At 38.1% G+C, this 26,246-nt stretch overlaps 1 protein-coding gene across 1 annotated transcript in view; it reads left to right on the forward strand.

The window, feature by feature from the left end:
- The window catches only part of LOC123549120 (diacylglycerol O-acyltransferase 1-like), a 282,902-nt gene that overhangs the window by 211,754 nt on the left and 44,902 nt on the right, over nucleotides 1-26,246 (forward strand). Inside the window, exons 9-10 of the mRNA XM_053546772.1 lie at nucleotides 9,554-9,792; nucleotides 11,742-11,807. Of these exons, the coding sequence (XP_053402747.1) occupies nucleotides 9,554-9,792; nucleotides 11,742-11,807 (305 nt within the window). The remainder of the gene's footprint in view (nucleotides 1-9,553; nucleotides 9,793-11,741; nucleotides 11,808-26,246) is intronic.

Here is a 26,246-nt window from a genome sequence, read left to right on the forward strand (position 1 = left end):
GTACATATTGCTATTTTCAACATACATAAAAGTAGTGCAATGTGCGGACAATGATTTTTCTATGTATGGTGTACCAAACTGCCTAAAATTGTAAGAAAAGTCTCAGACTTAATGTGAGCAAGATTTGGCAACGATCCAAAATTCTTTTCAAGGAGTGCGCAAGTATAAGAAAGGTTTAATTTATTATAGTGGAATTTATGTACTTACACGCTGCTTATCGCACGGAAGATTTGGAGCAAATGGAATTTTCGGCACTTCTGCTTTAACTACCGAAATTACTTAACGTAACTTTCTCACACATACGTGATTTTATATTTATAAATTATAAAAAACAATCGAAATATTTGCTTTATCACGATATATGCAAATATTTTTTAGACAATCTTGAAACATTTGGCCACAGTATTTCCGCATACCGGTCCGGGACAAGTTCGATGTGTATAGTGATTCCTTATTAGATGTTTCATGCGTCGTAAACTAACCAATTTTGATCTATCGACTTTTTATACAATATGAGAATTTATGCAGCATGTTTTTCAAAAACACAGTGAGAATAAATCGCAGAAAAAATGTACAGGCAGATATGTTAGAAGGTAATACAATTTGTATACAACTGTAGATAACTACGAAACATTTTACAAAATTCAATCAATTGAACTTCTCACGCGAAAATCTGATGATTAAAATCAGCAATATCTCAAAAGTAACTTTTCTGTATCTTGGTTCTTCGTTTAACAATGATATTTTTGCACACTTTCATAGATTTAAACCGATAATAAATGTGTATTGAAATTCACAATGACTTTACATTAGTGATTACTGCGGTGTTGACAGCGGAAGCAGCGGTCCAGTATTAAGACTGTCTAGGAAACCAAGGACAACGAGTTCTTTATCTGAAAATTACAAACATTGGGATCAGTGTTCAGTATAGACCTGAAAATAATAGACTTGCTATTTGCCGAGTGCACACTTGTCTTCTATCGTCGTTAATATAAAGTAGACTAGTAAATATTCGTACGTATGCATAATTTCATAAACACTTCTTTAATGTATGTTCTCTGAAATTAACAAATAACTGGCTCAACTGAGACATTGTACTTTAAGTAAATTCAGTTTATTCACCACGAGGTTCAAAATGCACGGGAGTCTCGTGATAGTACATGCCTTTAATTTCACATGGTTGAAGTGTAAACAAATAGTTAAATTTGCTTCGTTTTATTTCTCACGGAAAAGATCGGACGGTTTTTTATATTGGAATAATTATAGAACATATATGCATTTAAAGTTGAAAGTTGATTGTTTTCTACAGGGCGTTAAACTGAAACAAGTAAGCACTTTTACTTTTTCAGAAATGTTCCTCAGGTGAACTTTGACATTGTTTACGAAGAGAAATCAGTTTTGTGTCATTTTGAAATGCGTTGTTCGGCTGAAATGTATAGTTCCCGAAAAAGTTCTAAACTGGTTTATTTTGGGGATTTTTGTTTTATTTATAAATTCAACACAATGTGCAATATTTCCAGTTTTTGAAAATGATTGAAATTCAACTTTATTTTAGAAAAAGTTCCGATCTTTCATTAATGTTTTGCCAGCGGATGCTTACAAATTTTAAGTGAAACGGCTTTCTTGTCCAAGAGAGGTGTGTAAAGTGAAAAACTATCATTACACATTGCGTTTATTCTTTAAATGTGAAGGATTGGTAACAGATTAAGGAGATAGGACAGTGAAAAACTATACTAAATGGATATCTCTAACCATGAATAAGGAGACATACATATTTCAGTAAGGAAATCTGAGGTAAAAGAACAATCATATATTTTATTCCTTGAAATAAACATGGCGGCGAAATATTTTAGAAAAACTGTGCACGTGTTTTGCGCATTAGAATGTTTAACGACATTTTCTTGAAAAAGTAACGCTCGTACGCACTATTTTGGCATTTCTTTGATTTGAAAATAAATATTTTATAGCAATTTAGGTTGCATACGATACCAAAATTTTGCACCAAAAATGTTCACTCATTTTCTTCCAAAGCACTATGGAGATAGGGTTCAGCGTAGCTTTCATGCTCGCAAGTTTACCTACAGATATGTCTTTTCAATTCTTATCATATCTATTTTATGTCCTTGCATTCAGAAAGCTGTTTCGAGGATTCTGATTTTTCACATAAATTTCTAATTTCAATTTGCGGAACTACCTTAAAAAATTATCTGATCATATTTCCTAGACTGTTTAATTATAATTAATGTATGACCCCAAGTAATTAGGGGTCATTTGACTGTAACCTTGACCTACTGACCTACTTTCTTGTTTCTCAGGGTGAGCTATTGTGATCGCTCACCGTCCGTCCGTCCGTCCACACTTTCCTTTAAACAATATCTTCTCCTAAACCACCAAGCCAATTTTGATGAAACTTCACAGGGATGATCCTTGGATGGTCTTCTTTAAAAATTGTTCAAAGAATTGAATTCTATACAGAACTCTGGTTGCCATGGCAACCAAAAGGAAAAACTTAAAAAATCTTCTTGTCCGAAACCACAAGGCCTAGGGCTTTGATATTTGGTAGTTGCATCATCTAGTGGGCCTCTACCAAGATTGTTCAAATTATCACCCTAGGGTCAAATAAGGCCCCACCCCGAGGGTCACATGGTTTATATAGACTTGTATAGGGAAAAACTTTGAAAATCTTTTTGTCCAAAACCGTAAGGCCTAGGGCTTTGATATTTAGTATGTAGCATCATCTAGTGGGCCTCTACCACGATTATTCAAATTATCCCCCTAGGATATAATATGGCCCTGCCCTGGGAGGTCACATTATTTCTATAGACTTATATAGGGAAAAACTTTCAAAATCTTCTTGTCAAAACCAAAAGGGTCTAGGGCTTTGATATTTAGTATGTGGCTTCATATAGTGGGCTTCTACCAAGATTGTTCAAATGATCCCCCTATGGTGAAATATGGCCCTGCCCGGGGGGGGGGGTGTCACATGGTTTATATAGACTTGTATAGGCAAAAATTTTAAAAATCTTCTTGTCTGAAACCACAATACCTAGGCTTTTGATATTTGGTATGTAGCATTGCCTTGTGGTTCTCTACCAAGATTTTTCAAATTATTACCCTGGGGTGAAAAGAGGCCCTGCCACGGGGGTCCCTAGTTTTACATAGACATATATAGGAAAAAACTTTAAAAAAATCTTTTTGTCTGAAGTTGCAAGGCATAGGCTTTTGATATTTGGTATGTTGCATTGCCTAGTGGTCCTCTACCAAGATTATTCAAATTATGCTCCCGAGTTGAAAAGGGGTCCCAAGGTTTACATAGACTTACATAGGAAAAACTTTAAAAATCTTCTTGCCTGAAACTTCAAGGCCTATGCTTTTGACATTTGGTATGTTGCATTGCCTAGTTGTCTACTACGAAAATTGTTCAAATTATGCCCTTGGGGTGAGAGGCCCTGCCCTGATTTACATAGACTTGTATAGGAAAAACTTTAAAATCTTCTTGTCTGAAAGTTCAAGGCCTATGCCTTTGATATTTTGTATGTATCATTGCCTAGTTGATCTCCAACAAGATTTTCAATTTATGCCCCTGGGTCGAAAGGAGGTCACTTTATATATGAGTTATATAGGAAAAATACTTCAAAAATTATCAGATCATATTTCCTAGACTGTTAAATTATATTTACCGGATGACCCAAGTCATAAGGTGTCACCCAACTGTGACCTTGACCTACTGACCTATTTCCTTGTTTTTTTTAGATACAGCCTTGAAATCTGGATGACATGTACAGTTTTGCACACCAATCTTAAAACTGACTTTCAGTGACCATGAATATGACCTACTGACCTACTTTCTTTTTTAAGCTTTAGCAAAGAAATTTTTTCAAGCAAGGAACTTAACTCAGGTGAGCGATATAGGGCCATCATGACCCTCTTCTTTAAGATACAGCTTTGAAATTTTGATGACATGTATAGTTTTGCATGCCGATCTTTAAACAGACTTTCAGTGACCATTAATGTGACCTACTGACCTACTTTCTTGTTTTCTAAGCTACAGCAAAAGGATTTGGACCACCTGTAATATTTTCTTTACAGATTTCAAAAGTAATATTGCATAATCTTTACCTTGACCCACTTTCCTATCAATAACTTGAGTACTACTTGACCCAGAATGTTGAAACTTGATAGGATGATTGGACATGCAGAGTAGATGAACCCGATCTATTTTGGGGTCACTCAATCAAAGGTCAAGGTCACAGGGGCCCGAACATGGGAAACCATTTCCGGTCAGTAGCTTGAGAACCATTTGACCCAGAATGTTGAAACTTCATAGGATGATTGGTCATGCAGAGTAAATGACCCCTATTGAATTTGGGGTCGCTCTGTTAAAGGTCAAGGTCACAGGGGCCTGAACATGGAAAACCATTTCCAACCAATAACTTGATAGCCGCTTGATCCAGAATGATGAAACTCCATAGGATGATTGAACATGCAGAGCAGATGACTCCTATTGATTTTGGGGTCACTCTATGAAAGGTCAAGGTCACAGGGGCACAAACATGGAAAACCATTTCCAGTCAGTAACTTGAGAACCACCTGACCTAGAATGTTGAAACTTCATAGGATGATTGGACATACAGAGTAGATGATCCTTATTGATTTTGGTGTCACCCTATTAAAGGTCAAGGTCGCAGTGGACAAAACATAGAAATCCATTTCAGGTCAATAACTTGAGAACCATTTGACCTAGAACCTTCAACCTTCATAGGGTGAAAGGGCTTACAGAGTAGATGACCCATATTATTTTTGGGGTCACTCCATGAAAGGTCAAGGTCACAGGGGGCTGAACATCGAAAATGCTTTCCAGTCAATAACTTGAGAACCGCTTGACCCAGAATGTTGAAACTTAATAGGATGATTGGACATGCAGAGTAGATGACCCCTGCTGATTTTGGGGTCACTCGATCAAAGGTCAAGGTCACAGGGGCTGAACATAGGAAACGGTTTCCAATTCATATCTTCAGAACCATTAGGCCCAGAATGTTGAAACTTCGGTGGATGATTGTACATGTCAAGTAGATGATCCCTATTGTAACCAACCATCAGTGTCTCTTTGACTTCTGCTCCTGTCCCCTGTTGACTTCTTGCTTATTCAACTATGCATTGGGGGAGACATGCGCTTTTCTACAAAAGCATCTTCTAGTTTTACACTGTTCCTTTGGTGACCTTTTATGAAAATTGTTTAAATTATTCTGATTTCATCAAAAAACATGGCCTCCAGGGAGTGCGGTCACTTTTCCCCTGTATGCATATAGTGAAAATCTGATTGTATGAAACTACTGGCCCTTTATGAAGAAAGTTTCCCTCACCTCCAGCACACATACCACACACCTTGACCTGCAATAGACAGCACAGTTAGAAAACACTGGCACTATTTCAAAATAATTTCGCACACATTTTCCTTGCATAATCATCTACCAAAACTGTTCAAGCAATGGTGTAACCCAGGTGAGCGATCTTGGACCATCGTGGCCCTCTTGTTCTTATATATGTACAGTATCTCTTATATGCATAAACAGTACAACTTGTATTAAGAGACCACACAAGGGATGGGCAAAAATTGGTCTCTCCTCACAAATGGTCACTTAATACAACATAACTTGTTCTTTAAGAACACAAAAATAAACTGAAAAGTGGTCTCTTAATAGACAAGTTTGATTGTAGTGGATGCTTTAAAAAATCTTCTTGTCAGAAATCACTACCCTGATTTTAAAATGATTTCACAGATATTTTCCATGTGTGACCTTCTACATAAATTGTTCAAGCAATCTGGGAAACTCTGATGAGTGATCTAGGGACATTATGGCTTAGTTGTTATGTCCTTCCATCCTTCAGTCCGTCCGTCCATCCGTCTGTCACACTTCTTGTCCGGTCTCTAACATCCATGAAGGGATTTTGAAATAACATGGCATAAATGTTCACCATAATGAGACGACAAGTCATGCGCAAGACCCAGACCCCTAGCTCCAAGGTCAATGTCACACTTAGAGGTCAAAGCTTAACAGGGTCTGTTTCTTGTCTGGTCCATATGCCATTTATCAAGGGATTTTAAAATTACTTGGCACAAATGTTCCCCATAATAAGTTAATTTATCATGTGTAAGACCCAGATCCCTAGCTGGTCAAGGTCACCTTTGGAGATTTTTGGGGGGTTTTTTTTGTCTGTTCTGTAACGTTTTTATGCATTGTTGTATATTCAAATAACTTGGCATAAATATTCACTATTACAAGACATTGTATCATGTGCAAAGGTCAAGGTCATAGGCACCAAAGTTAAACTTTCTTCTTCTTTTTTGTTCATGAAATGAACTCCCTTTTTTTTGATAAAGTACAATACATGTTTTCCCACTAATTCAAAAATGAAATTATGTTTAAAGTAAGATGATTGGTATTGATAGATATAAAAAGCTATTAACAATTGTAGACTTGTAATATGCAAACCCAGGCACAAGTTATAACTTAATGGAATATATGGATGAATGCAGCAAGTAATTACTATGGTTGCAAAACATTAGGTTGATATGTAGTGCAGCTCTGCATTGACCAACAGTAGAATTGACTTTTTCTGGTGTGTAATTTAAAAAACAAGTTCTTTTTGTACTACATAAGTGTCATGCATTTCATTAATCCCCCGCCACAAGTGGTGGGTGGTTATAGGAACGGTTTCCATCCTTCCGTCCGTAACAATTGTGTCAGCTCCATATAACTTAAACCACTTGAAGGATTTTCATGAAACTTGGGTCAAATGATCACCTAATCAAGACAATGTGCAGAACTCATGAGTCAGCCCTGTTGGCTCAAGGTCAAGGTCACAACTCAAGGTCAAAGGTTTGAGCCTTCCATTTTGTATCCGTTCTATATCTTTTAAACCCCTTGAAGGATTTTCATGAAACTTGGGTCAAGTGATCACCTCATCAAGATGATGTGCATAAGACATGAGTCAGCCATGTCGGCTCAAGATCAAGGTCACAACTCAAGGTCAAAGGTTTGAGCCTTCCATTTTGTGTCCGCTCTGTATCTCCTAAATGACTGGAAGGATTGTCATGAAACTTGGGTCAAATGATCACCTCATCAAGACAATGTGCAGAACTCACGAGTCAGCCATGTCCACTCAAGGTCAAGGTCACAACTCAAGGTCAAAGGTTTGGGCCTTCCATTTTGTGTCCATTCTGTATTCCTAAATCCCTTGAAGGATATGTCTTGGCTGTATATCACTTGGAACAAATTCATTGATGTCGTCATACATGACTATAAAATATACATAACAACGTCAATGCTTCAACCCATTTCACTATCCATAACAGTGGCAGGGGATATAGCCTTTCAGACTGCATTGCTTAAATACATTGTTAGTATGTTGCCCTATTATTTAGAAGATGCTGTATTGGCATGCAGTGAAAAATGTCCTTAGGCGGGGGACGTTGGTAACTCTGTTGCAAATTCTTGTTAGTTTTTAGCTCACCTGAGCCAAAGGCTCAGGATGAGCTATTTTGATCGCTCATCGTCCGGCGTTCGTCTGTACATCCATCCGTTCGTCCACACTTTCCTTTAAACAACATCTCCTTCTAAACCATCAGGCCAATTTTGATGAAACTTCACAGGGATGTTCCTTGGATGGTCTTCTTTAAAAATTGTTCAAAGAATTCAATTCCATACAGAACTCTGGTTGTCATGGCAACCAAAATGAAAAACTTTAAAAATCTTCTTGTCCAAAACCACAGGTCATAGGGCTTTTATATTTGGTATGTAGCATCATCTAGTGGTCCTCTACCAAGATTGTTCAAATTATCCCCCTAGGGTCAAATATGGTCCTGCCCTGGGGTCACATGGTTTACATAGACTTATATAGGGAAAACTTTGAAAATCTTCTTGTCTGAAACCATAAGACCTAGGCCTTTGATATTTGGTATGTAGCATTACCTTGTGGTCCATGTAAAACTCTGGTTGCCATGGCAACCAAAAGGAAACACTTTAAAAATCTTCTTGTCCAAAACCACAGGTCATAGGGCTTTTATATTTGGTATGTAGCATCATTAGAAGTCCTCTACCAAGATTGTTCTAATTATTTCCCTAGGGTCAAATATGGCCCCGCCCTGGGGGTTACATGGTTTACTTAGACTTACATAGGGAAAACTTTGAAAATCTTCTTGTCCAAAACCACAACAAGGCATAGAGCCTCAATATTTGGCATGTGACATCATCTAATGGTCCTCTATAAAGATTGTTCAAATTATGACCCTGGGATGAAAAGAGGTCCCGTTCCGGGGGTCCCAAGTTTTACAAAGACTTATATAGGAAAAAACTTAAAAATTCTTTCTGTCTGAAACCAAAAGACCTAGGCCTTTGATATTTGGTATGTAGCATGGCCTTTTGGTTCCCTACCAAAACTGTTCAAATTATGCCCCTGGCCTGAAAAGAGGCCCCGCCCCGGGGGTCTCAAGTTTTACATAGACTTAAATAGGAAAAAAAAATTAAAATCTTCTTTTCTGATACTGCACGACCTAGGCCTTTGATGTTTGATACGTAGCATTGCCTTGTGGTTCTCTACCAAGGTTGTTCAAATTATGCCCCTGGAGTAAAAAGAGGCCTCGCCCCGGGGTCCCAAGTTTTACATAGACTTACATAGGAATTTTTTTTTTAAATCTTCTTGTCTGAAACTGCAAGGCCTAGGCTTTTGATTTTTGGAATTTTGCATTGCCTAGTGGTTCTTTACCAAGATTGTTGAAATTATGCCTCTTGGGGTAAAAAGAGGCCCTGCCCTGGGGATCCCAAGTTTTACATAGACTTACATAAGAAAAAAAAATTAAAAATCTTCTTGACTGAAAGTTTAAGGCCTATGCTTTTGATATTCGGTATATAACATTGCCAAGTGGCTCTCTAACAAGATTGTTTGAATTATGCCCCTGGAGTGAAAAAAGGCCCCGCCCCTAGGGTAACATAGTTTTTATATGTGTTATATAGGAAAAATACTTCAAAAATTATCTCATCATATTTCCTAGACTGTTTAATTATCATTACCATACGACCTCAAGTAATTAGGGGTCATTTTACTGTAACCTTGACCTACTGACCTACTTTCTTGTTTTTTAAGATACAGCTTTGAAATTTGGATGACATGTATAGTTTTGCATGCCAATCTTTAAACAGACTTTCAGGGACCATCAGTGTGACCTACTGACCTACTTTCTTGTTTTCTAAGCTACAGCAAAAGGATTTGGACCACCTGTAATATTTTTTACAGGTTTCAAAAGTAATCTTGCATAATCTTTACCTTGACCCACTCTCCTAATTTTATTGTTTTTAAAGCTTTAGCTAAGAAATTTGTTCAAGCAAGCAACTCTACTCAGGTGAGCGATATAGGGCCATCATGGCCCTCTTGTTACTTTAGTCCAGCACTAATTAGTGTTTAAATATAGACTAGTTAATAGCATAAATTATTTTTATCATATATAAGGAGTCATTTAATACAGACTTCAACTTTATTTCTTGTCTCGTTTCAGCTCTTTATTATTCAAGTAATAGGAGCATGCATACAACAGTGGGTGTTGCCGCTTGTCCATAATTCAATGAAACCTCTCACTGAAATGGACGGTGCCCGTGTTGTAGAGAGGCTTCTTAAACTAGCAATTCCAAACCATTTTATCTGGCTGATGTTCTTTTACTGGTTCTTCCATTCCACCCTCAACGTTATTGCAGAATTATTAAAATTTGGTGACAGGGAGTTTTATAAAGATTGGTGGTAAGTAGTTAATGTGTTTTGTTTACTTTTTAGCTCACCAGAGCACAAAGTGCTCAAGGTGAGCTATTGTGACCGGTCATTGTCCGTCGTCATGCGGTGTGGGTCATCTGTCGTGCGTCGTCCGTCAACATTTGCCTTGTTAACACTCTAGAGGCCACATTTGTGACCTAATCTTTATGAAACTTGGTCAGAATGTTTGTCTTGATGATCTCTAGGTCAAGTTTGAAACTGGTTCATGTGGGATCAAAAACTAGGTCAGTAGGCAAGATCAAAGGAAAATCTTGTTAACATTGTAGAGTTCACAATTTAAGTTTGAAACTCATGAGATTTGGTCAGAATGTTTGTCTTGATAACCTCTAGGTCAAGTTCGAATCTGGGTCATGTGGGGTCAAAAACTAGGTCACCTGATCAAATAAAAGGAAAAGCTTGTTAACATTGTAGAGGCCATATTTATGGCTGTTTCTTCATGAAACTTGGTCAGAATGTTTGTCTCGATGATCGCTAGGTCACATTTGAAACTGGGTCATGTGGGGTCAAAAACTAGGTCAGTAGGCCAGATCGACTCTGGTGAGCGATATAGGGCCATTATGGCCCTCTTGTATGTAGAAGAAGATATATGCAACAAATTCTTAAAATATGTGAACTAAGGAATATTAACTTTGAGGGCCTATAAATGGTTTTACTCATTTTTCTGTTGGTTTTTAGCTCACCTGTCACGTAGTGACAAGGTGAGCTTTTGTGATCGCCCTTCTTCCGGCGGCGTCCGGCCACAATTTGTTGTGAACATGATAGATACTACATTTTGCAATCAATATTAATCAAACTTGCGCACAACTTGTATTGGCATAACATCTCAGTTCATTTCAAAAACTGGCCAGATCCCATCATGGGTTCCAGAGTTATGGACCCTTAAATGGCCAAAATTTGCTATTTTGGCTTTTGCAGCCATATAGAGACTTCATTTATGGTTTGATTTGATACAAACTCACAAAGTATCCTTAACAACAATAGGTCTTGAATTCCATGGTGAATCCATCAGATCCTGTCTTAGATTCTGGAGTTACAGCCCCTGATTGACCCCTGAAAGAGCCAGAATTTGTTAATGTTTACTTTGTGAACACGATAGAAGTGACATTTAACATTTGATTTTAACCACACTTACACACAACTTAAGTCACAATAAGATCTTGGTTCCTTTCGAAAACTGGGTAGATGCCATCATGGGTTATAAAGTTATTTGCCCTGAAAGCTGTAAAATTTTCTATTTTGGCCATTTCAACCATATAGAGGTTTCATTTATGCTTTGATCTGATACAAAATTGCACAGAATGTTTATCTTGATGACCTCTAGGCCAAATTAGAAACTGGGTCAAGTGGGGTCAAAAACTAGGTCACCAAGTCAAATCAAAGGAAAAGCTTGTTAACACCCTAGAGGCCACATTTATGACCCTATCTTTGTGAAACTTGGTCAGAATGTTTATTTTGATGATTCCTATGAAAAATTAAAAACTTGGTCATATGGGGTTAATAACCAGGTCACCCGGTCAAATCAATGGAAAATCTTGTTAACACTCTTGAGGCCACATCTATGACCCTATCTTCATGAAACTTGGTCAAAATGTTTATCTTGATAACTCCTAGGCTTAAGTTAGAAACTGGGTCATGTGGGATCAAAAACTAGGCCACCACTCAAATCAAAGGAAAAGCTTGTTAACACTGTAGAGGCCACATTTATGACCCTATCTTCATGAAACTTGGTCAGAATGTTTATCTTGATGATTCCAAGGCCATGTTTAACAGGTGAGCGATATAGGGTCATCATGACCCTCTTGCTACGGAATCTGAACAATATTTTGCCTTAATATGTTGACAGTATTAACTGTTCCTCTGAAAGTAATGTGATATTTACGCTAATGACTTTTAAAAGTACAGACTGGTTTTGTTTACAGGAACAGTGACACAGTCAATCAGTTTTGGTCAACTTGGAACGTACCAGTTCATAGATGGGCCTCAAGGTGAACTTTGTTCAGCATAAATTATGCTATTAGTATAGGTTGATGGTCCAGTGTCCACTGTCATTAAACTTAGTCTGCAGCATCAATGTATGGTCCTCTCCCAATTTTTAGTTCACCTGTCACATAGTGACAAGGTGAGCTTTTGTGATCGCCTTTCATCTGTCGTCTGTCCGTCCGTTGTCCATCCATCCACAATTTGTTTAGTTAAACTTGCACACAACTTGTATTGGTATATTATCTTGGTTCCTTTCGAACACTGGCCAGATCCCATCATGGGTTCCAGAGTTTTGGACCCTTCAAGGGCTAAATTTGCTATTTTGGCTTGTGAACTAACTTGTATTGGCATAATATCTCGGTTCCTTTCGAAAACTGGCCAGATCCCATCATGGGTTCCAGAGTTATGGACCCTTAAAGGGCCAGAATTTGCTATTTTGGCTTTTTGCAGTCATATAGAGAATTTGCAAAATATCTTCAACAACAACAGATCCAATCATAGAGTCCAGAATTACGGCCCCTGATTGACCCCTGAAAGAGCCAAAATTTGTTAATTTTTACCTTGTGAACACGATAGAAGTGACATTTAACATTTGATTTTAACCACACTTACACACAGCTTAAGTCACAATAAGATCTCAGTTCCTTTCAAAAACTGGCTAAATTCCTTAATGGATTCTAGAGTTACTGCCCCTGAAAGGGGCAAAATTTTCTATTTTGGCCCTTTCAACCATATTGAGGTTTCATTTGTGCTTTGATTTGATACAAACTTGCACAGAATGTTTTTCTTGATGATCTCTAGGCCAAGTTAGAAACTGGGTCATGTGGGTCAAAAACTAAGTCACCAGGTCATATCAAACGAAAAGTTTGTTAACACCCTAGAGGCCACATTTATGACCCTATCTTCATGAAACTTAGTCAGAATGTTTATCTTGATGCTTGGCCAAGTTCAAAACTGGGTTATATGGGGTCAAAAACTAGGTCACCTGGTCAAATCAAAGGAAAAGCTTGTTAACTCTAAAGGCCATGTTTATGACCCTATCTTCATGAATCTTGGTAAGATTGTTTATCTTGATGATTCCTAGGCCAAGTTCGAAACTGGGTCATGTGGGGTCAAAAACTAGGTCACCACTCAAATGAAAGGAAAAATTGTTAACACTGCAGAGGCCACATTTATGACCCTATCTTCATGAAACTTGGTCAGAATGTTTATCTTGATGATTTCAAGTCCAAGTTTAACAGGTGAGCAATATAGGGTCATCATGACCCTCTTGTTTTTTTCAAATGGTTCTAATAGGTCTCTTTTAGGAGCTGCTAGAGCTAAAAACAGAAAAACCTTTAAACAACTCATAAAAAAGCCTTGAAACAATTTCTTCTTATGAACCTCTTGATGGAACCTCTAGATGGATCTTCATTAAACTTGGTCTGTAGCATCAATGTAAGGTTTTTTCCCCAATTTTTTTTTGAAATTTTTCTGATAGGTCTCTTTAAGGGGCTGCCAGAGGCTCTAAAAATAGAAAACCCTTTTAACATCTCATAGACTGCCTTGTTGATTTTCTATACACATTCAAAAATATCATTCAAGAAGTAATTTAAGTACTGAACAGTCTGGCATTTTTAGCTCGACTATTCGAAGAATAAGTAGAGCTATCCTACTCACCACGGCGTCGGCGTCACACCTTGGTTAAGTTTTTCGTACCAGTCCACATTTTGACAAAGTCTTTTGAGATAAAGCTTTGAAACTTTCAACACTTGTTTACCACCACAATGGCCAGTTATAGGCAAGAGCACATAACTCCATCAAGGATTTTGGCTGAATTATGGCCCCTTATGACTTAGAAATCATGGTTAAGTTTTTCGTACCAGTTCATATTTTGACAAAGTCTTTTAAGATAAAGCTTTGAAACTTTCAACACTTGTTTACCATCACCATGGCCAGTTATAGGCAAGAGTACATAACTCCATCAAGGATTTTGGCTGAATTATGGCCCCTTTCGACTTAGAAATCTTGGTTAAGTTTTTCGTACCAGTTCGTATTTTGACAAAGTCTTTTGAGATAAAGCTTTGAAACTTTCAACACTTGTTTACAATCACCATGTCCAGTTATAGGCAAGAGCACATAACTCCATCAAGGATTTTGGCTGAATTATGGCCTTTTTTTACTTAGAAATCTGGGTTAATATTTCGTACCAGTTCATATTTTGACAAAGTCTTTTGAGATAAAGCTTTGAAACTTTCAGCACCTGTTTACCATCACCATATCCAGTTATAGGCAAGAGTACATAACTCCATCAAGGATTTTGGCTGAATTATGGCCCTTTTTGACTTAGAAATCTTGGTTAAGTTTTCCTTACCAGTTCATATTTTTTGTAAAGTGTTTGACATATGGCTTTGAACCTTTTATCACTTGTTTAGTATAATAGTCTCTATCTGTGGGAAAGAGTACATAACTCTGTCATCTATTTTGGCTGAATTATGGTCCTTTTTGGACTTTGAAATTGGTTCTGTTTTCATACAAGTCCATGTTTTGTCAAAACTATTTGACATATGGCTTTTAAACTTTGAACACTTGTTTATCATTATGATTTCCATCTGTAGGCAAGAGTACATAACTATTTTGACTGAATTATGGCCCTTTTTGGACTTTGAAATTGGTTCATACATTGCCATTTTAGTGCAAGACTTATTGAAATCAAAGAAATACAGGAACATTGTTTGTCTAATCTATTTATTTCTTTTGTCTGAATATCTGTGGAAATATTTTGACCCCATTCTTCAATCAATTCTTCGAATAGTCGAGCGCGCTGTCATCAGACAGCTCTTGTTATTAGTCCTCTACTTGTTGAAAACAGTTTTGGAGACTATAGGATTGCACTTTTCTGTTCAAACAACATTTCTTCCTTCTGTCATTCACAATTTTGTGCCTTGTCAATAACACTGTTATTCATCAAAGGATTTTGATATTACTTGGCACAGACGTTCCCCATAATGAGACAACATGTACGAGGGATTTTTAAAAAAATACCCAGAAAAGTACTCTTAACACCTTTATTTCTCTTTTTATACGCCTGTCTCTGAAAGAGCGGGGCGTATTATGTGAACACCCTTGGCGGGCAGCGGGCTGGCATGCGGGCAGTCGGCATCCAAAAGCATGTCCGCTGTCTAAGTCAAACAGTTTTCATCAGATCTACACCAAACTTGCTGACAATGTTTATAGGCATAATATCTCGGCCAAATTCAATAACCAGCTAAATCGCCTGAGGCACTCTTGGATTATGGCCCTTGAATTACTCGAAATCTACAAATATAGCCATGTCCGCTCTCTAAGTTGAGCAGTTTTCATCCGATCTTCACCAAACTTGCTGAAAATGTTTGTGGATATAATATCTCTGACAAGTTTGATAACTAGCCAAATCGCCCCAGGCACTCTTGGATTGTGGCCCTTAAATTACTCGAAAAACTGCGAATTTAGCCTTGTCCACCCTCTACGTCGAACAGTTTTCATCCGATCTTCACCAAATTTGGTGACAATATTTGTGGGCATAATATCTCAGCTTTATTTGATAACCACCCAAATTGCCCCTGAGGCAGTCTTGGATTATGGCCCTTGAATTACTCGGAAAAAAAAATTATGATACGTAACTGAATATTTAGACAGGCATATTTTGTGACAGTCTGGCACTTTTGTTTATCTTGCTAAAATTTGACAATATGATGGATAAGAACATAATAAATATGAATATTTATATAAAAGATTTCAGAATATGCACATTATTATGCCCCCCTTGGAAGAAGGTGGGGTATATTGTTTTGCAGATGTCGGTCAGTCTGTATATTGGTCAGTCCATAGACCTATCCATTTCCGGATGATAACTCAAGAACGCTTGGGCCTAGGATCATGAAAGGATGACCCCTATTGATTTCCCCACCCGACAGATCAAGTATTGGCTAGGGGGGAAAGAACTGACCGGTCAATTTCTTCTCCCTTTCTTCTGACCTTGCACACTTTGCATTCTTCTTGAGAATCTTTGCTCTTATTACAGAGATATGGCCCTTGAAATAGCCAAAATAGTGGATTTTTGTTTGTGATGCTCATAGCTCGAAAAGTATATGGCCTAGAATAATGAATCCTTTTCATAAAATGTTTGTTGAGGCTATACCCCATTAAGACTGCAAACATTTGAATTATTGCCCCTTATTTGTGACAAATGTACCAGTGGGGGGCACACCCTGTGTCCTACAGACACATTCTAGTTAGTCTTTTTTTGTGTTATCCTTGGCATATAATGATTTGTGACTTGGCACGTTTCAATTTTTACTCATACAGATTTTTTTATTGTTAATTGTTTATTGTATGTATATGATTAATTTGCCATGTTATATTGATACATTATATGTTGAAATCAATCAATATTAGTTGGCACAACATTTCCCAGGATGAGATGACATATCATGCTTGAATTCCGGACCCAAGTTGAAAGGTTAAGGTCACACTTGGAAGTCAAAGTCCAACATGGCTTTTTTCTTGTCCAGTCTGTAACTCAACAATCCTTCAAGGGATTTTAATATTACTTGGCATAAATATACCCCATAATAAGACAACATGCCTTTCACAACACCCAGACTCCTAGCTCAAAGGTCAAGGTCACACTTGGAGGACAAAGGTCAATAGAGATTTTTTCCTGTATGGTCAATAACTTCGTCATCCGTGAAGGGATTTTAATATTACTTGGCACAAATGTTTTTGTGTCTTACACAGCACCCTCATCACTAACTCAGGTCAAGGTCACAGTTGGAAGTCAAAGGTCAGTAGGGCTTTTTATGCCCCCGAAGGGAGGCATAAAGTTTTTGAACCGTCTGTCGGTCTGTCAGTTTGTCCGCAATTTTCGTGTCCGGTCCATATCTTTGTCATCCATGGATGGATTTTCAAATAACTTGTCATGAATGTGTACCACAGTAAGACGACGTGTCGCGCGCAAGACCCAGGTCCATAGCTTAAAAGTCAAGGTCACACTTAGACGTTAAAGGTCATATTTCATGATAGTGCAATGATGGGCATGTCCGGTCCATATCTTTGTCATTCATGCATGGATTTTAGAATAACTACGCATGAATGTGTGGCACAGTAAGACGACGTGTCGCACGCAAGACCCAGGTCCGTAGGTCAAAGGTCCTAAACTCTAACATCGGCCATAACTATTCATTCAAAGTGCCATCGGGGGCATGTGTCATCCTATGGAGACAGCTCTTGTTTTTTCCCTTTCTGGTCCATAATGCTGTCATCCATTAAGGGATTATAATATTACTTGACACAAATGTTCCCCATAATGTGACAGTGTGTCAAATGTGATACCTGGACCCCTAGCTCAAAGGTCAAGGTCACATTTGAAGGTGAAAAGTCAACGTTGAACTTTTCCTGTCCAGTCTGTAAAATATTTTATTATAAGCACATGTGTCATATGGACCCAGTAAAAAAAAACACTGTTTGTGTATTTTCTTTGGAATTACTTCCCTTTTCTTTGAAAGATGTTTTCTTTCATTTTTAGCTCACCTGAGCAATGCTCGTGGTGAGCTATTGTGATCAAGCTATGTCCGTCATTGCATGCGTTCCTCCGTCTGTGCATCCATCCATCCGTTTGTTGTCAACAATTGTATTTAAAAGACATCTCCTCCAAAACCACTGATTGGATTTTAATGAAACTTGGCATGGATGTTCCCTAGATGGTCCTCTATCAAAGTTGTTCAAACGGTTCGGCTTGGTTGCACATAGGGGCCGCCAGAGCTAAAAATAAAAAAATCTTCAAACTACATCTTCTCCTAAACTGATGGTCTGATTTTGAAATAATTTCACACAAATGGTCCTTATGTCACCCTCTACCAAAAGTTTTCAAATTATACCGATTTGTCAAAAAAATGGCCGCCAGGGGGCGTGGTCACTTTTCCCTAAATGTATATAGTGGAAATTAAAAAAATCTTCTTGTGTGAAACTGCTGGCCCGATTTTAAAATAATTTTACACAAATGGTCCTTGTGTGACCTTCTACCAAGATTGTTCAAATTATTTTGTGGCATCAGAGGGCATGGTCACTTTTCACTACATGTATATAGTGGAAACTTGCTGGCCCGATTTTAGAATAATTTTACACAATTGGTCCTTGGGTGACCTTCTACCAAGATTGTTCAAATTATACCGATTCGTCAAAAAACATGCCACCAGCGGGCGTGGTCACTTTTCCCTATATGTATAGAGTGGAAACTTTCAAAATCTTCTTGTGTGAAACTGCTGGCCCGATTGTAGAATAATTTTACACTAATGGACCTTGTGTGACCCTCTACCAAGATTGTTCAGATTATACTGATTCGTCAAAAAACATGGCCACCAGAGGGCGTGGTCACTTTTCCCTATATCCTTTGCGCACCTGTAACGTAATGAAACGGGTAAAATTTTTGAGTCCTCAAAAATGGGCCAATCTTCACAGTGAATGCCTATAACGCTTTTAAACGAGGTAAATTTTTCTATCCTCAAAACCTGACCCCATTTTAGCGTAGGAACCCTGAAATTTACTTTTATGCCCCCGAAGGGAGGCATATTAGTTTTCAACTGTCCGTCCGTTAGTTGGTTCGTTAGTCACAACGTTAATTTTTTGCATGAAGGCACTTTACTCACGAACCACTGCACCCAGGACCTTCAAACTTCACTTGCTGATAGTACTTATTGAGTACACCACCCCTACTGACTTTGGGGTCACCAGGTCAAAGGTCAAGGTCACAGGGGCCAACGTTAACTTTTTGCATGAAGGCACTTTACTTGCGAACCACTGCACCCAGGACCTTCAAACTTCACTTGCTGATAGTACTTATTGAGTACACTACCCCTACTGACTTTGGGGTCACCAGGTCAAAGGTCAAGGTCACAGGATCCAACGTTAACTTTTTGCATGAAGGCACTTTACTCGCGAACCACTGCACCCAGGACCTTCAAACTTCACATGCTGATAGTACTTTATGAGTACACCAACACTACTGACTTTGGGGTCACCAGTCAAAGGTCAAGGTCACAGGGGCCAACGTTAACTTTTTGCCTGAAGGCACTTTACATGCAAACCACTTCATTCAGGACCTTCAAACTTCACATGCTGATAGTACTTATTGAGTACACCACCCCTACTGACTTTGGGGTCACCAGGTCAAAGGTCAAGGTGCTGCGGGGGCATTTGTCATCATTAGTGACAGCTCTTGTTTATTTTTAATTCCTGAAATTGAAAGTGTATTACTTATGCTTCTAAAAAGCGGACTTGAAATTTTCTTTCACTATCTTAATATTTTACCTGTTAAATTCATGATAAATAAATTTTGTTAGGAATGTTTTTATTTAAATTACCTATTTTTATCAATACAAATCATTAAACTGTCAAATTTGCATAATTTAAGCATTCTTGAGAAAACCCTGACCTATTTAAATTCCAGTCACGCATAATAAAGCCTTACAAGACAAACATAAGACTTATATAGATTTAGAGACAATATATGGGTTATCTCGATAAAATTATAAAATGATCAATAAAATCGATCTTAATGGTAATATCGATCATTATTGATTATTTTTAAAATACGTATTTGCACGTTGTGGGCTTGTTGGCAAAAGTTAGGACTCTTCATCCGGTAACATACACAGCCGTATTTATTACGTTTATCGATTTTCAAATTGTTACTAAAACACAGCAGAAATTACAATATTTGTTTGAACGTGAATGCACAATAGGAAAGTTCACATACATGTTTTATAATACTGCCTACTTTATTAATCCCCCACCACTTGTTATAGGAATGGTCTCCATCCATCCTTCCGTCCATCTGTCCGTAACACTTTTGTGTCCGCTCCATATCTCCTAAACCCCTTGAAGGATTTTTATGAAACTTCAAATGATCACCTCATCAAGACGATGTGCAGAATCCATGAGTCTGCCATGCCGGCTCAAGGTCAAGGTCACAACTCAAAGTCAAAGGTTTGAGCCTTTCATTTCGTGTCCGCTCTATATCTCCTAAACACCCTTCAAGGAATTTTATAAAACTTGGGTTAAATGATGACCTCATCAAGACGATGTGCAGAACCCATGAGTCAGCCATGCCGGCTCAAGGTCAAGGTCACAACTGAAGGTCAAAGGTTTGAGCCTTCAATTTTGTGTCCACTCTATATCTCTTAAACCCCTTGAAGGATTTTCATCAAACTTGGGTCAAATGATCACCTCATCAAGGCGATGTGCAGAACTCATGAGTTAGCCATGCTGGCTCAAGGTCAAGGTCACAACTCAAGGTCAAAGGTTTTAGCCTTTCATTTCGTGTCCGCTCTATATCTCCTAAACACCCTTCAAGGAATTTTATAAAACTTGGGTCAAATGATCACCTTATCAAAATGATGTGCAGAACTTATGAGTCAGCCATGCTTGCTCAAGGTCAAGGTCACAGCTTAGGGTCAAAGGTTTGAGCCTTCCATTTTGTGTCCGCTCTGTGTCTCCTAAACCCCTTGAAGGATTTTCATCAAACTTGGGTCAAATGATCACCTCATCAAGAGCTCATGAGTCAGCCATGTCAACTCAAGGTCAAGGTCACAACTCAAGGTCAAAGGTTTGAGCTCTGTATCTCCTAAACCCCTTGAAGGATTTTCATGAAACTTGGGTCAAATGATCACCTCATCAAGACGTGCAGAATTCATGAGTCAGCCATATCAGTTCATGGTCAAGGTCACAGCTAAAGGTCAAAGGTTTACCCTTTCACTATCCATAACAGTGGCGGGGGATTTAGCTGTCTTTCAGACTGCCTTGTTTATACTACATAATTATAATAAATAATACATGGATTGCCTGTAGCGTATATAAGTGGGTTCTATGTTAACAGTTTTTTGCAATACCCGAAGCACTGTATCGTTGAAGAATGTATCTTTGGTTCTAACCCATAACAGCACTGTATCGTTGAAGAAGGTATATTTATTTATTTCATACGCTTTTAAATGGTAAATGAACTCATTATAATGTAAATCTGCTCTTGAGCTGATAAACAGCGACAGCAAAAAAAAAACCTTTTTCTGAAAATACATCAGATTTCGCATCCGGTTAAAGGATGTACAAGCGTTTTTTTCAGGATATCCGCCATTTTGAAAAATATTTCTTCGAATATTGCTTTCTAACAAAAGTTTTGCCAAAATTTAATGCTAAATAATTAAAATTTGGCTAATAATGTACCATTTAACCAAATATATTATGCTTTTTGCGAAAAATTTTTTTTCACCTTTATTTTTGGCTGGCATTTGTCGAAAATTGATGTAAGATTTACAATGGGGTAGGGGTAGGTAATTTCAAATATCTATTAAAGTAGATCAGGTTTGGTTTTGATATTTTTCTAACTGATATATATAATGTTAAGCTATAAAGAAAATTAAAGTTTTCAAGATAGCACTTTATATTATCCAGAAAATATAAATTAAAACAAAAAGAACAAAAAATATCAAAATTCACCACTTTTTAACAGTTTTTAGCTCACCTGTCACAAAGTGACAAGGTGAGCTTTTGTGATAGCGCAGCGTCCGTCGTCCGTCGTCCGTCTGTCCGTGCGTCCGTGCGTGCGTAAACTTTTTGCTTGTGACCACTCTAGAGGTCACATTTTTCATGGGATTTTTATGAAAGTTGGTCAGAATGTTCACCTTGATGATATCTAGGTCAAGTTCGAAACTGGGTTATGTGCGGTCAAAAACTAGGTCAGTAGGTCTAAAAATAGAAAAACCTTGTGACCTCTCTAGAGGCCAGATTTTTCAATGGATCTTCATGACAATTGATCAGAATGTTCATCTTGATGATATTTAGGTCAAGTTCGAAACTGGGTCAACTGCGGTCAAAAACTAGGTCAGTAGGTCAAATAATAGAAAATCCTTGTGACCTCTCTAGAGGTCATATTTTTCATGGGATCTGCATGAAAATTAGTCAGAATGTTCATCTTGATGATATCTAGGTCAAGTTCGAAACTGGGTCACGTCCGGTCCAAAACTAGGTCAGTAGGTCAAATAATAGAAAAACCTTGTGACCTCTGTGGAGGCCGTATTTTTCATGGGATCTGCATGAAATTTGGTCAGAATGTTTATCTTCATGATATCTAGGTCAAGTTTGAAATTGGGTCGACTGCGGTCAAAAACTAGGTCAGTAGGTCAAATAATAGAAAATCCTTGTTACCTCTCTAGAGGTCATATTTTTCATGGGATCTGCATGAAAATTGGTCAGAATGTTCATCTGGATGATATCTAGGTCAAGTTCGAAACTGGGTCACGTGCCTTAAAAAACTAGGTCACTAGGTCAAATAATAGAAAAACCTTGCGACCTCTGTAGAGGCCATATATTTCATGGGATCTGCATGAAAATTGGTCAGAATGTTCACCTAAATGATATATAGGTCAAGTTCGAAACTCGGTCAACTGCGTTCTAAAACTAGGTCAGTAGGTATAAAAATAGAAAATCCTTGTGACCTCCCTAGAGGCCATATTTTTCAATGGATCTTCATGAAAATTGGTGAGAATGTTCACCTTGATGATATCTAGGTCTGTTTTGAAACTGGGTCACGTGCGGTCAAAAACTAGGTCAGTAGGTCAAATAATAGAAAAACCTTGTGACCTCTCTAGAGGTTATATTTTTCATGGGATCTGCATGAAAATTGGTCAGAATGTTCATCTTGATGATATCTAAGTCCAGTTCGAAACTGGGTTACGTGTAATCAAAAACTAGGTCAGTAGGTCAGATAATAGAAAAACCTTGTGACCTCTGTAGAGGCCAGATTTTTCATGGGATCTGCATGAAAATTGGTGAGAATGTTCATCTTGATAATATCTAGGTCAAGATTGAAACTGGGTCACATGTTGTCAAAAACTAGGACAGTAGGTCAAATAATAGAAAAAACTTGTGACCTCTCTAGAGGCCATATTTTTCATGGGATCTTTATGAAAGTTGGTCTGAATGTTCATCTTGATGATATCTAGGTCAGGTTTGAAACTGGGTCAACTGCGGTCAAAAACTAGGTCACTAGGTCTAAACATAGAAAAACCTTGTGACCTCTATAGAGGCCATATTTTTCAATGGATCTTCATGAACTTTGGTGAGAATGTTCACCTTGATGATATCTAGGTCAAATACAAAACTGGGTCATATGCCTTCAAAAACTAGTTCATTATTTCAAATAATAGAAAAACCTTGTGACCTCTCTAGAGGCCATATTTTTCAATGGATCTTCACGAAAATTGGTCAGAATTTTTATCTTGATGATATCTAGGTCAAGTTCAGAACTAGTTCACATGAGCTCTAAAACTAGGTCACTATGTCAAATAATAGAAAAAACGACGTCATACCCAGTTCATGTGGGGACAGGTGAGCGATTCAGGACCATCATGGTCCTCTTGTTTCTTAATAAATCTCTTAGATGCTCGGTGACCCCAACTTTTTTTCTTTCCATTTTGAAGCATTTTTGTGTGTCATAAATGCTGCAAAATATTTTGAAAATCTTAACATCAGAATTTTTTTTGTAGATCTAAATACGTTTTTTTCCATTGAAAATAAAGTGGGTGGGGTAATTATGTCAACATGTGAAAATTACAGAGATTTGTTAGTGTCATTTATGCTTATATAATACTGACATCACCATATATTCATATTAACCTGTAAGACCTGAAATCCCTATAAGATTAAATAGGATATTATATGTTTTATAAAGTACCAACATTTTTTCAATTTTACAAAATTTCAGAAATGCGTAAACAGTGGGTGAAGAAAATACCCTATAAAATTAAAACGAGTTCGGTGACCTATGTTTTTTCTGCTCTTGTTTGTCTTAGAAACTAATGTTCTTCAAGCTCACAGGGTATGAAAAATTTCTTAACGTTGGAAAAAATTCGCTCGTACATCCTTAAACCTGCAAAAAAGGCACCCGTCTCATAACGCTGCAGGCAATTGCTATAAAGATTGGCCCGGTTTTGAGGCAAGGAATTTTTTACCCGTTTCAATATGCTACAGGCAATCGCTGTAAAAATTGGCCAGGTGCGCAAAGGATATGTATATAGTGGAAACTTTAAAAATCTTCTTGTGTGAAACTGCTACCCAGATTATGAAATAATTTTACACAAATGGTTCTTGTGTGACCTTCTATAAATATTGTTCAAATTTTTCTGATCCGTAAAAAAACATGGCTGCCAGAGGGCATGGTCACTTTCATCAACAGTTTCTTTAAACAATATCTCCTCCGAAACCACTGAATGGATTTTGATGAAACTTTACACAAATGATCTTTGGGATTTGTTCGATGGTTCCGATTCATTGCACATACGGGTCTTTTTAGCTCAAAATAGGTTTTCAGACTTTAAAAATCCTTTTCTCTAGAACTTTGATATTTGGCATGTGATATAGGGGTTTGACTCTCTACCATATTTGTCCAAATTATTGCCCTAAGGTAAAAAAAATGGCCACACCCAGTGTCTGACATGTACTTACTATAGGCTTTTATATAAGAAACTTTGAAAATCAATAATAGCTAGAGCCTTGATATTTGGCATGTGATACCGGATTTGTAATTTCTACTGTAATTGTTCAAATTATTGCCCTAGGTTCAAAAATGTGTGTGACATGTATATAATATAGGCTAACATAGAAGAAACCTAACTCTGTACTTAAACAAACACACTTGAGGCCTTGTACACAGGTGAGCGCTTTAGGGTCAATGACCCTCTTGTTTCTCATATTTAAGTCTCCCCCCCATAGGTTGGGGAGACATACTGTTTTTGCCTTCGCTGTCTGTCTGTCCGTCAGCATTAAGCTTGTCCAGCTTTCACAGGTCAAACTGCTGGCCGGATTTCGACGAAACTTCACTGGAGTGATCAGTACCAAGCCTAGTTGTGCATATCGCCAGCACCTTCTGCTTTGCTGCCCAAAATGGCCGCAAGAGCTGAAAATAGAAAAATTTTGTCCTGCTTTCATAGGTCAAATTGCTGGCCGGATTTCGACGAAACTTCACAGTAGTGATTAGTTCCAAGCCTAGTTGTGCATATCACCGACACGTTCCACTTCGCTGTACAAAATGGCCACCAGAGGTAAAGATAGAAAAATCTTGTCTGGCTTTCACAGGTCAATCTGCAGGCTGGATTTTGACAAAACTTCACAGGAGTGATCAGTATGAACCCTAGTTGTGCATATCGCTGGCATGTTCCGCTCTGCTGCACAAAATGGCCACCAGAGCTAAAAATAGAAAAATCTTGTCCGGCTTTCACAGGTCAAACTGCTGGACAGATTTTGATGAAACTTCACAGGAGTGATCAGTACCAAGCCTAGTTGTGCATATCATCAGCACGTTCCGCTTTGCTGCTCAAAATGGCCGACAGAGCTAAAGGTATACATGGGGGGAGACATATGTTTTTATGACAAAAACACCTTCTAGTTTCCCTCCAATTTCAAAATAAAATGCTAATCAAAATTGAAATTAAATATTTTTTATATTTGTATATGTTATAAGTAATCAGTAACTGTTTAATAAGCAAATTTTAATCGAAATGTTGTGTTATAACATATTGTGTATATAGTACAATATTGTTTATACATCATTGACAGATATCAGATCATTTTATAATACATAATACATGTTCCCCATAATGAGACAACTTGTCATGTGTAAAACCCGGACCCGTGGCTCAAAGTTCAAGCTCTCACTTGGCAGTCAAAGGTCAGCAGGACTTTTTTATGTCAGGTCTGTAACTCAACAATCCATTAGGGGTTTTAATATTACTTGGCGTAACTTTCAGATCCCTAGCTCAAAGGTCAAGGTCACACATGGAGAGCAATGGTTAGCATGGCATTAACAGAATCTGTGTGGCATTGGTCTGTTGATGCGTCAAGTGTGGTGTGCTGTGTGTTGTGTGCTTGTAACCTTCCGCTTTCAGCCTCTGCCGCTGGCTAGCCTTCTGGTGAATAAGTGCCTGAAAAAGTCTTCCCTGCCAGTACATAGCCTCACTGCAGACAAGACTTTGCAGTGCCTCCCAGATGACGCCACATGGTAACTGAGCACCTTGCAGCCTGAGGCAGAACTGCAGGGAACTCGGAGGTCTGCCCCTAGACATGTGGCCTGCTAGGCCCACAGATGTATGGACACGCCCTGATGCCTATGAACAGATCTCCAGCTATGGGACAAATAGCCCCTGTGTTCCCAGGGTAGGGTATGAACTTGGAACTAAGGGTGAGGTAACCCCAACAGAAACCTAGAGAGTTGAAGACCGAGGTGCTGGGCCATTGGCACTCTCTTAACGAACCACAGCGCTATGCAATATCGCTATTGCGTACGAAGAAGAAGATTAACAGGATCTGTTTCATGTCCAGTCCAGAGCTATGCATTCCACTGAGGGATTACAATATGGCACAAATGTTCCCCATAA

Source organism: Mercenaria mercenaria, chromosome 6 (assembly GCF_021730395.1).
Source record: "Mercenaria mercenaria strain notata chromosome 6, MADL_Memer_1, whole genome shotgun sequence".
In the NCBI taxonomy this organism is placed as follows: domain Eukaryota; kingdom Metazoa; phylum Mollusca; class Bivalvia; order Venerida; family Veneridae; genus Mercenaria; species Mercenaria mercenaria.